General features: G+C 39.9%; 1 protein-coding gene across 1 annotated transcript; it reads left to right on the top strand.

Moving 5' to 3' along the window:
• The first annotated feature begins 184 nt into the window (after nucleotides 1-184).
• Nucleotides 185-11,313, top strand: ARGLU1 (arginine and glutamate rich 1). The gene is made up of 4 exons (XM_074167919.1): nucleotides 185-810; nucleotides 5,397-5,622; nucleotides 7,956-8,039; nucleotides 9,282-11,313. The coding sequence occupies exons 1-4, from the start codon at nucleotides 455-457 to the stop codon at nucleotides 9,444-9,446; spliced, it is 831 nt and encodes a 276-aa protein (XP_074024020.1). The 5' UTR covers nucleotides 185-454; the 3' UTR covers nucleotides 9,447-11,313.
• The last annotated feature ends 3,203 nt before the right edge of the window (nucleotides 11,314-14,516 follow it).

Genomic DNA, 14,516 nt, shown 5'->3' on the forward strand with positions numbered 1-14,516 from the left:
CTCCCCGTATCACCCCCACTACCGCCAGCAGCGGCGGCCGCTGCGTGCATGCGCAGAGTAGGAGCGCTGCCTGACGGGGATTGCCTCCTCGAGCGCTGCTTGCTATTGGTTGTCGAACGTTACCGAGTGCTTTCGTGCGCCTCCGGAGCGATACTGAAAGGGGGGTGGGGGACCTAAACGGCCCGAGCGCAGCGCAGTGCATTGTGGGGCGGAAGAGGAGAGTCACCGCTCTGCTGGGGCCGCCATCTTGCCTGCGTCCGGACTCGCTCCCGCTTTCGGGGCCTGCTGCTTCTCCTCGCAGCGCAAAGCGGCAGAAAGGGAGAGGACGAGCGGCCCGCCCGGGCGGCGCTGATGCGTGTAGAGCCTCCTCGCACCTCTCTTGGGCGCCGCTAGCGAAGGGGGCGGAGGGGTGGTAGGGCGGTCTGCGGCGCGGCCTCTCCTCTCCTCTGCCGGGATGGGCCGGTCCCGCAGCAGAAGCTCGTCCCGCTCCAAGCACACCAAGAGCTCTAAGCACAACAAGAAGAACCGGAGCCGATCGCGGTCCCGCTCTCGGGAGAAGGAGCGGGCGCGGAAGCGCTCTAAGTCCCGGGAGAGCAAGCGGAACCGGCGCCGGGAGTCCCGGTCCCGCTCTCGCTCCAACACGGCCCCCTCCTCCCGCCGCGACCGGGATCGGGAGCGCGATCGCGCCTCCTCCCCGCCCGACCGCATTGACATCTTCGGGCGCACGGTGAGCAAGCGCAGCAGCTTGGACGAGAAGCAGAAGCGGGAGGAGGAGGAGAAAAAAGCGGAGTTCGAGCGGCAGCGGAAAATGTGAGCCCCGGGGCTGGGCTGGGGGCGGCGGGAAGGCGGGGTGGGTGGGGGTGTGTGAGGGAAGGGGGTGGGAAGGAAGTACTCTGTGCTCTGGTGCCTTCCTCCTCACGGCTGTGGCTGCCTGCTCCTGGGGTAAAGGCGTTGAGGCCCTCGCTGAGGCCTTGCTTCTGCCTCTTTTCCCGCCATCCTTCGCTTTCCTAAAGCCCGGCTCCCTCAGGTGCATTAGGAGCCGCCCGCCCGGGATGCCGGCCCCCCGCGGGCGGCTTCCCCGCCCGCTGGCTCCGCTCGCTCCCCGCCTGCCGCTGCTCTCCGGCGCTGCTCGGAAACTTCCCTCCGCGGAGGAGGCCTCCGCGGCCCGGAGGCTTTGTGCTGCGCTGCCACACTGCCTGCCCCTCCCCTCCCTTGCGTGGAGCTTATTATGCGTGGAGCGGAGGCATCTGGAGTTGCTTGACTTAAGAGTTTTAAGGAATACTACGCAACAATTATATTTACACTGGGGTTTTGTTTTTTTTTAAATTTTCTTGCCACATCGGGACAGTAAGATGCGGCGGCTTGTTTCATTTGAAAGCTTTTTCAGTTCTCGTTGTGGGGAACGTGGTTATTTATGAAGTCTACAGAGAGAGATAAATTCTGTTTCAGCAGCCTAGTTTAGTGGGAGGTGTCCCTAGGGAGGATGGAACTAGATGATCTTTAAGGTCCCTTCCAACCCGAGCCATTCTATGATTCTATTTTAACGAACGTTGGATGTACATTAAGGTGTTTTGGCAATATTGTTGAGTGAGGAAAGAGACCTTTATGCAGCAGAGATAACGGTTTTAACAGTTGTGATACAGTGATTCTTGTTCCTTGAATGGTACCCTTGCTCATTGGAGCACTTAGTCCAGAAATAGCACTTGTTTGTATGTGTGGAGCCAAGTAGTTCTGTTAATTCTCAGGGGGAGCTTTGGATTTTTTTCAGCGATATTTTTCTAATGAAATATTAATGATCATCCTGACTTGTCACTTTCATTTTTGTTTCTGGATAGTCTCCGTTGCTAACTTCAGAATTTGACAGTGATGTCATCAAAAACTTGCATAGTAACACAAATGCACTTGAAAACGTTTAAGATTCTTTTGAGTTCTTAACACTAATTTTGTGGCTTATAGTTTTATTCAGTACCTAAATTAATGAAAATATTCGATACATATTTGGCATGAAGGATTGGAATGTGCTGAACAATTTGAGAATACAGTGAATAGTTTGTCTTGCTATTCTGGAGCTATTTATTTCATATGTATTCTTTTAAATATTATGTAAATGGATTTAAAGATTGAAGAGAGAGAACGTTAAGCAAATAACAAACATTACCTTATTTAAAATTTTAAATGGTGTTAGTCCTAGTGGAGAATTTTATGGGTTAGTCTGTGTCTAGGCTTTACAAGTTGAAAGAGAGAGTCTATTCGAGTGCTTGTGAAAAATGAAGTGTTTATAATCTTTAAATAATACCTCTACAATAGTTGATCACTTTTTTTGCTGTGGAGTGCTCAAATGGAAACTGGATGAACATTCAGTTTCTTCAGTAATGTTACATGTAGGAACATACATAGAAAACTTACTGCGAAAAATAGAGTTGAAATTTAAGTTAGCTTTGAAATTTTAAAACACTCATGAAGTCTGCATACAAGGAATATGGCATCTGTGTGATACTGGCATCAGAATAGTAAACTTCTGAGGGAGAAACAGTATTGGAAAAGATTTGGTGCAGAATTTTGATGTTCTAGAATACACTTGAAATTTCAAAAAGAAAAAGCAATAAGACTTCATGGACTAGAAAGCTATGGTATTTGAGTAAACAATCTGTAAATTGTGTTATATGTGTTAGTATATGCTCATGTTAGCGAAGGAAAGAAACTGGTGGATAGTTCATATGGTGAAAGTCTTCTTGTCTCTGTTCAAATCTTAATACATGGCCAACTTCTACTTTTTCCTATAATGCTAGTTTTCCATAAAGGCCTTGCAAATACGACTTTTTTTTTTTTCCTCAGAAACCTGCTGAAATATAAGCAGTTTGTGTTCTGCAGATTTTCTAAAATTTGTCTTTAAAAAGTAGATGGAGCGTACTAAAAATATTTTTGCATTAATGACTTACTATGACAGAGTTGTGGCTCAGTAGGTCAGGTTGATAAGCTTATACTTGTATATAAAATACTGTAAGTTAACGCAATTTAAAAAAACACAAGGAATAGTTGGTATAAACTACAAAATAAATCATTGAGTTTTATTTCTGTGTTTATAATTTGATTTATTTTTTTTTTATGAACTAAAGGCCATTGTGTGGAAGTATGTTAACTTTATCCAGAGGCACAAGCTGGTCTTAAAGTAAAATATTATTCTTGAAGTTCATTTTTGTTTCACTTCTTTCTGTTGCTAGTGTTTCAAGAAATGTGGTTGCTTACACTCAACAGTTATTACATATTTGTAATACTGTCGTTGCCTATGAGCATGAAAAGATCTATTTGCTTAGTTTAATGAAATTTGAATGGAATTTGTTGGGTGAGAAGAATTAAACGTCTGCAGGCAGAGTGTTTAATGGGAGTACCTCATCAGTTGCTGAGGATATTTGAAAACTTACTTCAGACATGAGTCGGGGTTGGGTTTTTTTGTAACTATGTGCTATCTTTAGTCAATTAGCTAACTTTTATTCTAGATTTCCCTGATGGCTAAGTGTAAAGCTAAAATAGTTGAATAAAACACGTTAATATGAGCTTTCTGAAAAATTATTTATGTAGAGCAGCTTGTTATGCATGCTAAGTTGTATCAGTATGGGATGGTGAAAGTACATGATCTTAAATAGATACCCATAATAGGGAAGAAAAAACTTTAAAATGAAAAGGTTATGTAGTATATAAAGGGTGTGTAAAAAATTTGTCTTTTAAACTTTTAATCTCTGTCCTACCTTTCATCCAAAAAGGATCATAGGTAGTAGTGGCTTGGCAGGGACACACTAACAGAATGGGGCTGATGCGTTTTTTGGATGGTGGTGGCTTTGTTTTTTTATTTTTCTGAAAGAAATTACCTCGAGGTATTTTGTGTTGCTTTAGGAAAAGTGAATGCTGGCCTAAAGTGCCACTGGATAAGTTTGCTGTCTCTTGAGGAATGTAAGAATAAAATTTGTCTTCTGGGGCTCAGTGTTTAAGTTGGGGATTCCAAAACTGAAGGAGATAGACTACCCATTTGTTTCAGCACACTTTTGAAAAGAAGATATATGAACACAGGGAATTTGGGAGCCTTTCATCTCTGTATTTCACATTTTTATCTAGATTAGTAATCAATACTTTATAATCTCCTATTGCGTGTTTGCAAATTGTACACTAGGAAATCTAAAAGTTAGTAAACCTGTCATGTTTTTTCCTCTCTTTTTAAAGTTATTTTATGTCTCAATATAAATAAGATTTCTCTCTCAAATGAGAAAATGCAAACATTATTAAAATGGCATGGTATTAGGATATTACAACAGTAGTTGATACTTTAAATCACAGGATTCTGGTGCTGGCAGGCCAGAAGTTAAGTTTATAAGATTGTTCCATACTTCACGGAATACTTAACTTTGAAACTGAACTTTCATTTTGAAAAGAACCATTTTCTCCTCAAAGCCCTTAAGGATTCTAAATAAGCAGTATTATATGAAACGTAGCTATACAGTATTCACTTTTGTTGTCTTTAGATATCTAATTGCCATATTGTACTAGTGGTTACTACCCAGAAGATGGGTTTTTTCCTTCATTTTGTAATAAACTTGCAAATTGACCTAATATTTTTGTATCTTTTTTATGAAAACTTGAAACAGTCAGACTGACAGTGTTGTTACTGCTAAACAAAAACAAAGATGAGAAGACATTTGAAAATACTTTCTATGTTCAGAACATGGAAAACTGTAAATGCTGCAAGGATTTATTTAGTGCTTGGTATTGGTGTGTTTATTTTGGATAATTATGGTAGAAACAGTGCTGCAATAAAGAAGTTAAGGAGAGCTGAAGTATTTGAAATTTGGCAAGGTAAATGATTGAACAACTAGATTACAAATACAACACCTGGAATTCTTGTTAAACTATTCAAATTACAAATTTAATTGCTTCTGTCTTCTATTTTGGTTATTAACGATTAGTAATCTGGGGTGGTGGCTTTAAGACAAGATTTTACAAGACGATACTGCTACATGTGGCTTAATATTGAGACCGTTTAAATTCCTGCAGGGTGAAGGATGGACAAAGTTGGTTGGGGTCTTTTTTTCTTTTCTTTTTCTCCCCTAAAAATGATCGAGAAGTAGTATGATAAGCTGTCTTCTTAAGATTAGTGTTGAGAGATCTGGAGAGATACAGTTTGGTCTCAATGGGTTCCCTGTGTTAGGAACACTTATTGCCTGAATGTTCGCTTTCCTTAGATGTAGGGCAAAACATTCTTTAAATACATGATCTGTGTCTATAAGGTATTAAACTTTTCAAAAGTGATTCAGTAGTGTGGGTGAGGCTGTGTATTTGAAAGACTTTGTTTAAAGCAACCATTCTTTATTGATTAAAAAGGTAATCCTCATGTTTGCATTTTGTAGTCGTCAACAAGAAATTGAAGAGAAACTCATAGAGGAAGAAACTGCTCGAAGAGTAGAAGAGCTCGTGGCTAAGCGTGTAGAAGAAGAGTTGGAGAAAAGGAAGGATGAGATTGAGCGAGAGGTTCTCCGCAGGGTGGAGGAGGCTAAGCGCATCATGGAAAAACAGTTGCTCGAAGAACTCGAGCGACAGCGACAAGCTGAACTTGCAGCACAAAAAGCCAGAGAGGTAACGCTCGGTCGTTTGGAAAGTAGAGACAGTCCATGGCAAAACTTTCAGTGTCGGTTTGTGCCTCCTGTTCGGTTCAGAAAGAGATGGAATACAGCAAATCTAATTCCCTTCTCGTATAAACTTGCATTGCTGCGAAACTTAATTTCTAGCCTATTCAGAGGAGCTCACTGATACTTAAACAGTTATTCTCCTAAAACCTGAACAAGGATACTTGATTTGTAATGGAACTGACCTACATATTTCAGAATTGTTTGAAACTTTTGCCATGGCTGCAGGATTTATCAGCGGTCCTTTCATTTTTGGGGAAGGGTATGGAAAATCTGTAATTATGTATCCTTCATTTGTTTCATTTTGTTTACCTAGACTGTAAGAGGCTTTTGCCTTCAGTCAGGCAAAAAGCAGGGTCCAGCAGTGAGCTGCAGTACCTGTCTTTAACAAATAGGTTCCTTACTCTTCATTTAAAATGAACATTTTCCTTGAGCGTACATTGGACTAATTCTGGGACTTCGAGCATAAGCCCATCCACGTCTTCATGAAGGATCTATGTCCAAATCATTATATCCATTTTTAATAACTACTAACAACTACTTTTTTTCCCTAGAAGTTACAAAAGAGCAGGTTGCCCTTGTCTGAAGTCAAGCTGAACATGTGACTTGGGTTTTTGGTTTTGTTTTTTTTTAATCAGCAGCTGGAGCAGAAGCTGAAAATGTCTTTCTGTGAGACAGTAATTTGCTACTAAAGGCTTTGATGGCTGCCTGCACCAATCATTCCAGGATCCAGAAATTTCAAGACAAGCTTTAAACTGTAACGGAAATTTGTGCTGAATAGTCATAAGTCTCAAATGTCTTTTTCACTCTGTACCTCCTACACAGTTTATTTTAAATTAATATTTTGATTGGCTTACAAAAGGGAAGACAGTAGCAATGAAGCTTTCCCTTTCATACTAAATGTGACTTGTCTGTCACGTAATATCTTTAAATTAAAAACAAAAAAAGTCAGAACACTGAGTTACAACAAATATTAAGAATACTAAATTACAGTTGTTTTGCAAATTCAGACCCTAACTATGAGAGAATTGAATTTAGATGTCTATAGTCAGCAAATGCTCCATGTATAGAGGTCTTCATTTTATCAGATGGATGACTTTTTTTTTTTTTTTTAAGTACTTTTGCTGTTGTCAATGTGATGTGAAGAAGTCCCATCAGTTCTTTATAACGCAGAATAAACTTCCATGCCTGGAGTGAAGTGTGCTAGCTAGTAGCTGGTTACTAGTCATAGTAAGAAGTTTTCTCTTCGTATGCTTGCTTTGTTCGTATTAACTTTTTTTTCTTACACAGACACAAACCTCTGGCTAACTTTAAATCTTCCAAATACTAAAATAATTCGGATCTATATTACGTGAACTGAAACACCTCAAAAACTTTCACGCAGTCTTCATATTTATGAGTTGCATAAGAGTTCCATAAAATTCACCAAGAAAACAACAATTACAAGGCTTTATTTCCTGATCTTGCCTTCCCTGGACTCCTGAATTCCAAGTTCAGACTGCAAATGACAGTTTCAGCTGTCTAAAAATTGTCAAAATATTGAATGTTAAGTCCATTCTCCCCATGAAAGAAGCCCATAGCTCCATGAAGTATGGATTACCATTTGTATTTTTCACTAACAGTAAATGTATTTTTCTTATTAATTGTTTGCCTTAGGAATGATTTACATATTTTTGTTCCTTCTTATCATAAACATCTGCATTCCTCAGCTCAGCCTTCCTTGTATGTTGTTTCTTTATAAATGGTTGAGCTGCTGATGCAGGTATTGCCAAGCTAACAGTACAAATCATTTTAAAGAGGAAGCTGGCGCGTATGGCAGCCGAGGAGCACACTCTGCAGGACACTGGACAAGACAGTAAATATTCAACTTTTAATGCTGATTAAAGGAGTATAGGTAAAGAATACGTAGGTATACTTAATTGGTGAGACAAACTATTCACTTTATTTATATTTTCTATATTACTTTTTAATTTGGTAAATACTATCCAGTTTTTGTAGTTGTCCTTGTTGATTTGTGTGATATTAAAATTCTAGTAATAAATCGTCAGGATTCTATGATTAGGGAGGGTTTAGTTGGTTGCTGTTTGGACTGGGCGGGATGATTTAGATTGAGTACTAGAAATCAGTTTTAGTGGCTGCGCAATTTACCGTTGTGAGACAAAATAGGTGGCTGTAAAGCTGCCACTTTAAGTCAGTTCACAAAAGAATTCTGAGAAAAGATTAGTGAACATGCAGAAATGAATATTTTACTTTACTAACATCTTGCCCTGTCCTCCCCTTTAGGAAGAAGAGCGTGCAAAGCGTGAGGAACTAGAGCGAATACTAGAAGAGAATAATCGAAAAATCGCAGAAGCACAAGCTAAACTGGTATGTGAAGATGTAGTTAACAGTTCTATAGGGGAATACAGGTCCCTCTGCCTGATTTGCACACAATTAAAATAAACAAATCGCCCCTTTCTAGAGTTTATCTTGTCTATTGCCGATTATGTCAGTAGCATGGCTCTCCTTCCCTCAAGCACAAGAGACCAGATCCTTAGCAGTAACACTAGTCTGAAAAAAATAGTTCAGGTGCAGTTAATTTAGAGAAAGATAGATGCCTTCAGAACTTGAAAAGTATGTTTTTAACTATACCTCACAGGGAAGGTTGAAGTAAGTTTGCAAACACGTTCAGCTTCTAGAACAGAAGTGACTAATTCTGTTTTGTTGAGCAGGACAAGTACAAACTGGATTTGAGACTCATATCATGTTGATGTAAAAGTGCTGAAAGGGACTTTCAGCATAAGCTTAAGGTGTCTAAGTTATGAAAGTCTAGCTTACGTTGGTCTCCAAGCCTATTTAAGCAGGTGCTTGCCTCATAAGAACATTCAGTATGAATTATCTGATTCTAATCAATTGATGATAAGCTAAACTAAGCTGCTTCTGAATCCTAGTTGAAATCTATTGATTTCAATTACCCAAGTAATGACACCTTTTTCCGGTAAAGATGATGATGCTTAAAATTGTTTGCTTGAACTATATCTGCTTTAGATCTCTTTCTCTTTTACCCCTTTCCCAACCTCATGTGCTGGAAATGGGACACATAGAAAATCTAAAGTATTAACTGACATAATGAGCACCTTTAGAAGAGCTGTTAAGAACCATAAGTCAATGTAAGGATTGACTTGTTCCAAACCAAGTAAAGATGTTTTTGAATTAGGAGCGGATTTTAGATGGGTTTTGGAGTGGGGAGACCTCTGAAGGTCTGTTACATCATTAAGTTGTGCCTTCATCTAACACGTGACAGGTGTCAGGGGAATTTCTCTCTATATACACTGACTTCCTTAATTAAAATGTAATGGGGTGTTTGCAAAGCAATGCTGAAAACATTGCATGTAAGCACTCAAGATTTTGATACATTAGCTGTAGGAAGTTTTCAGTGTTTCTTTTAAACTCAATTCAAGTAACCATTTTATAAATAGTTTCACTGAAACCAACTATGGTGTCTAGCTTGGGTAGAACTGCTTACATACCTACGCAGGATTGGACCTGTTTGGAAGTTAATACGGACTTGTAAATTGCTTTTATGACTACAAAATATGCTGGCCTAAATTCTACCATTTTCATATATAGGCTGAAGAACAATTGAAAATTGTTGAAGAACAAAGAAAGATTCATGAGGAGAGGATGAAACTAGAACAAGAGAGACAACGTCAGCAAAAGGAAGAGCAAAAAATTATCCTGGGCAAAGGGAAGTCTAGGCCAAAACTGTCCTTCTCACTAAAGAGCCAGGATTAAATTGCAACTCTGAACTCTTAAAAGAAAAAAAGAAACAAACAAACAAAAAAAAACCCAACAAAAAAAGGAAAACAAAAAAACTTTGTATGGTAGCTTCATGTTGAAGTGGTTTTTTTTTCTCTCAATTTTTTTTTTGTCTTTTTTGAAAGTCTGGAAAGTTAGCTTGTTCTAATAGGGGCTGTGCTCTGCAATTCTTAAAAATTTTTTTTTAAACTTCCATTAAGTTAAACCCTTATCAGATCATTGTTGCCTTTTAGAGGGTAATCTGTTCTCATCAATTTTGTTTCTGTATTAGTGGCCTGAAGCACATCAGGTCACTTTATGAATTGTGGATGATCTGATAAGGTTTTACTGACCTACTCATCAGAGTTTGACTCTGATAATTGACAGAACTTTATACTGGGTATTTCTGACTTTTAATTATTTTATTTTTATTAAAAAAGTCAGTAAATACGTGAGTAAATTGCCATAGTATTACTGGACCTCTGTGGTTTATTGTTAAATCAGTGTCCTCTGATACTGTCCCATTGTTGCGCTTGATGTTCCTGATACAGGTAAGGAAATAGTTTGTCGTTTCTGCTACGAATACATAGAGAGAGTTCAGTATTGTCTCTGTTAGATTTGTTTTTATTACATTGACAGCATTCAACCAGCGTTCCCCATTGTGTAAATAAACCAATTTGCTGAATAAAGTGAAAGTCTTAAATTCATATGTTTAAGTAAATTTTTTTAGTACACTTCTATAAACAGCTATAAGAGTGACAATTCACATTATTAAATTCAAGACTATAGCAGTATTTTTTTTTTTCATTTTGCTTTTAACTATTGTGGCTTCTCCTACTTACAGTGCAAAATTACACACAGTAAAAAAAATCCCTGCAGTTGTGAATGTTTTTGATGGCTGCTGCTGTTTTCATGAATGTTGGTTTTTATTCTGACAGAGACTTATTTCAGCTGTAGTATCATGTTTAAACAGCTGTTTGGCTTTACTGCACCCAGACCAATACTTCGATATCTAATCCCTTTCAGTTCACCTCATAATATAATATATTGTATCCGTTAAGGTCGTTACCATATAATGAATCTGATGGATCCTAAAGGATTTAAAAATGGAAGTTTTTTTTCCCCAAAGGACTGGACTGGCTAGCATACTTGAAGTGAAAAACAGAAAGTGAGATTCTGTCTAAATATATTGTTTTAGCCAGAAAGCAACTGTTATACAGATCTTGAATGTTATCCGGTTATATATACAGGTTTTATTTTGAAAAATGAAACTACAGATTGAAAACTATATATAAAGTCCCCTTTTTGTACATAATTCTTCTGCCAAAACCTGGATTACTGTAGCTTGTCCAGTTCTAAAACTTTCTTTTTCCTGTCGGTGTGCAACATCTGTAGTAACCATAAAATGAAAGTTACCAGTAGTTGCCTGAGCATTTGAATGTCACTGGACAAAGTTGGAAATAATTCCTGGTATTCCCAAAGGATCTGTTTCTATAGATTTGGCAAATTTAAATGTGGGAGCAAGTTGAGTCTGCCACTGACAGCAGTATTCAACATGCTTTGAATGAAACCTGGGCTTGGGGGCAGACTGCTGTGTATCGCTTTGTCCAGTATGTCAAGAAAAATGTGAAGACAGTAAAATACTTACACTATTACTGTACTTAAATTTGTCTATATATTGTATTACAAAAGAAGGTCGAAGGTTGCTTAATGCATAAAAACAAAAACTGAAGCCAAATAAATCTTGTACATGTCCTGTTGGCAGGAGCAGGCTGTATTTAAAGCTCAACTGATACCTGTATTTCTAAAACAGAAAACATCCCCTGTTCCCTTATGAGAAACAAGCTATTAAAAGTCAATACTCAAAACAGACCTATGCATTTTTGTTTCCTCTCCTCTTCTAAAAGCAAGAAGCTAAGTTCTCATACGTGCAGCTGTGGAATCAAACATTTTGTTCTACATCACTGATTTGCTGCTAAACAGTAGCATTTGCTCTTGACACTTAACATTGCGTAGGCTTAGGCTTTAAAAGGTTCTTTTCGATCACGCCTGTAGGAATACTGCATGGACAAAATGTCCAATCACAATTATATCGCCCTGTCTGCCATTTCAGATTCATAGATTGGTCCAGGCCGGAAGGGACCTCCAAAGGTCATCTAGTCCGACCTCCCCGCAGTCAGCAGGGACACCCCCAACTAGACCAGGTTGCCCAGGGCCTCGTCGAGCTTCACCTTGAATATCTCAAGGGAAGGGGCCTCAACCACCTCCCTGGGCAACCTGTTCCAGGTTACCACCCTCATGGTAAAGAATTTTTTCCTAATATCCAATCTAAATCTCCCCTTCTCCAGCTTAAAACCATTGCCCCTCGTCCTGTCGCTGCAGGCCTTTGTAAACAGACCCTCCCCAGCCTTCCTGTAGGCCCCCCTCAGGTACTGGAAGGCCGCTATGAGGTCTCCCCGGAGCCTCCTTTTCTCCAGGCTGAACAACCCCAGCTCCCTCAGCCTGTCCTCATAGGAGAGGTGCTCCAGCCCCCTGATCATTTTGGTGGCCCTCACCTTCCTACCCATCTTTCCTTCTCCCTGCCGTCAAAGAAGGAAAAACAGCTACATACTCCCTTTTTGTTGTTGGGGCAGAAGTTCAGTTGGTAGAAACCACTGACTCTGTACTGTCGTGAAGCATTCTGAATTTGTCAGGTAGGTTTTCTGTAGACCTGGTGCGGGTGGGTGTCACATTTGCATTATTCTGGGGTTTTCTTTCTTCTTAAAATTACTGTAGGAGTTCAGGGATACTGTTGATTTCTAGGAATACAAAGAAGTGCACACAGTTTGGGAGGGGAGTAAATTGGCATTTGATGGTAAGAACTTGTGATGTTCTTATATTCCCTGAAGACTAGATACCCATCTGATGCAAAGCAGGTTAGAATATAGACTGATATTTAGGTAGTGATTAAACTGAGTATGAGCCGTGTGGGTGGGTCTACGTGAGGGTATTAACCTACCTAGAGAAATTCCTATTAGAAACTATGTTGGGTGTTTAATTTTTATTTCATTGCAGTTTGAAGGTTCAACTTCAAATTTTGGTTCATGTTTGGTTCTGGGTTTTCTGGGGGGAGGGGAGGGAGTGTCTGACTGTTCCCCCCCCCCCAAGTGTTTTTTTTGTTGCCACCTACCTTGAGCAGTATTCATTTCCCTTATATGATGACAAAGGAGATCTTAAGTTTTCCCAACCCCTGTTCATAAATGTCCTGGAGAATTATTTTAATACCGAATAGTGCATCTGTCTGGCAGAGGCAGGAGAGAGCGGAAGGCCTTACAGCAGTATCCTAGCAGTGTGCTGTTACTTTGGGGATTTGTTAAACTGCCTTTTGAACTTCCCGTGTTCATTACCATCATTTTGCCAAGCACAAGTGGAAAGCTGGCTGCTGTGAAATGTATTGGAGAGCTGGTGTCCTTGAAGCTTAGCAAAGCGGAGACAATGAGGCTGACGAGATGTCTAAGCTGCCAAGCAACCGCGTGCCTGCATATAGACAGATATGTCAGTATTACCTTCCTAAAGTATCGATACTTCACCCGCTCCTATCTTGTCTTGAAAAAGAAGGATCTATCTTCATTGTCTCTCCTTTTCTCTTAAGCTTTGTGCCACCTCATACACCTCACCCTATTGCCCTTGCCGACTTGAAGATCATAAACCCCTCTTTCCGATGCTGTTAACATGCCCTTTTACGATTTTTTTGAGGTTCTGTGCCTTTTTTTTTTCTTTTTATGTACACCAAATATGAAGGTGTTGGTTGCGATTCACTCTGAACTGCATGAAGTATCTTGTTAAAATGTTTTCAGGCTATTTGGGGATGTGTTGTCCCTTTGGCAAGCAGAAGGAAAAGGATTAGCTCTATTATCGTAAGGTCTCAACTCGGTCCAAGTTTGGGTAAAATTCAAGTTGATAAAGACTTTTCAGCTTGCGTTGCAGAGGTGATTTATTTTGGAAGAGAGCTGTGGGAGCTGCCTGTGTGCCTAAGGCTCATTCCAAAGCAGGAGGATATGGTTGAAGTGCCGAGGCTGGTACAGTTTCGGACCGACAGGCCGGTCCAGCTGGAGCTGAACCATGACTTTCGTGCATCTCTGTTCCGTTTTCATGCTAGTACCACCAAATGTGTGCATTTCAGGATTGTCCCCCTCTCCCTGTCCCGCTGTTCTCTTAGCCAGCTGCACAAGGGGACATAAACCCTTGCAAAAGGCTGGTCGTGTAGCAGAGGTTTGGTCGCGGTTCTTGATTCCCACCCCTCATATCTTACCACAGACCGCACATTAACATAAGAAATTTTGTTTTCACAGGGTAATACTGAGAATCGGTAGAAAAAGAAGTCAAACAGGGAATTAAAATGCACGGTTAGGATGTACTGACTTCTGATTTTTGTTACGAGGCTGCTTGAATTATCTATGGCTGTGTTTAGGAGGACCCAAGCTTGTTTTCGAAGAAGCTATGGTTAACCAAAATTGTGGTTATAAAACAGACGTGGAGAAGACAAATTAACATCTAGATATATGCTCACTCTACCGTAAGTGCAGAAAATGCATTGTTATGCTGCGAATGATATTTTAGGAGCTGTTTCGAGTATCCAGCACACTTGGCCTTTTCTACAAACAATAAACAATCCATTTAAACCAGCACGCGTCAATCGTGCGATCGTCTTTATTAAATTTAACAGTAATTGTTATCTATTGAGTTATCTCTTTTCGACTTTCAAAATTGGTAAATTTTCAAGTAATGATGAATGACGGTGGGCTTTTCCACTTAATAAAAAATTTCATGTCTCATGTATTCTCGTTCCCGATGTTTAGACTGATGTTTAAAAGAGAATCAGACGCTGTGGGCCCAATCCTGATCCCATTGAAATTAGTTGGCTTTTCGTTATAGTTTTTGTAGGATCGGAGCCAGTATCTATGCCATTGCTGCCCACATCGCTGTCGGAAAGAAGTTGAAACGAGCTATTCGGCGATAAACCCCATTTTTGCTGTAAGGCCGGCTGGAGTACAAGAAATAAAGGTTTAAGCGGTGCAAATGGCAGCG

Source organism: Numenius arquata, chromosome 1 (assembly GCF_964106895.1).
Source record: "Numenius arquata chromosome 1, bNumArq3.hap1.1, whole genome shotgun sequence".
In the NCBI taxonomy this organism is placed as follows: Eukaryota; Metazoa; Chordata; class Aves; order Charadriiformes; family Scolopacidae; genus Numenius; species Numenius arquata.

Bases quoted from the DNA above. Each gene is read 5' to 3' on its own strand.
- ARGLU1 (XM_074167919.1), top strand. From the start codon at position 455: ATGGGCCGGTCCCGCAGCAGAAGCTCGTCCCGCTCCAAGCACACCAAG. The intron at 5,623-7,955 runs GTAACGCTCGGT...CCTCCCCTTTAG, and splicing joins CAGCACAAAAAGCCAGAGAG to GAAGAAGAGCGTGCAAAGCG. The intron at 8,040-9,281 runs GTATGTGAAGAT...TTTCATATATAG, and splicing joins CAGAAGCACAAGCTAAACTG to GCTGAAGAACAATTGAAAAT.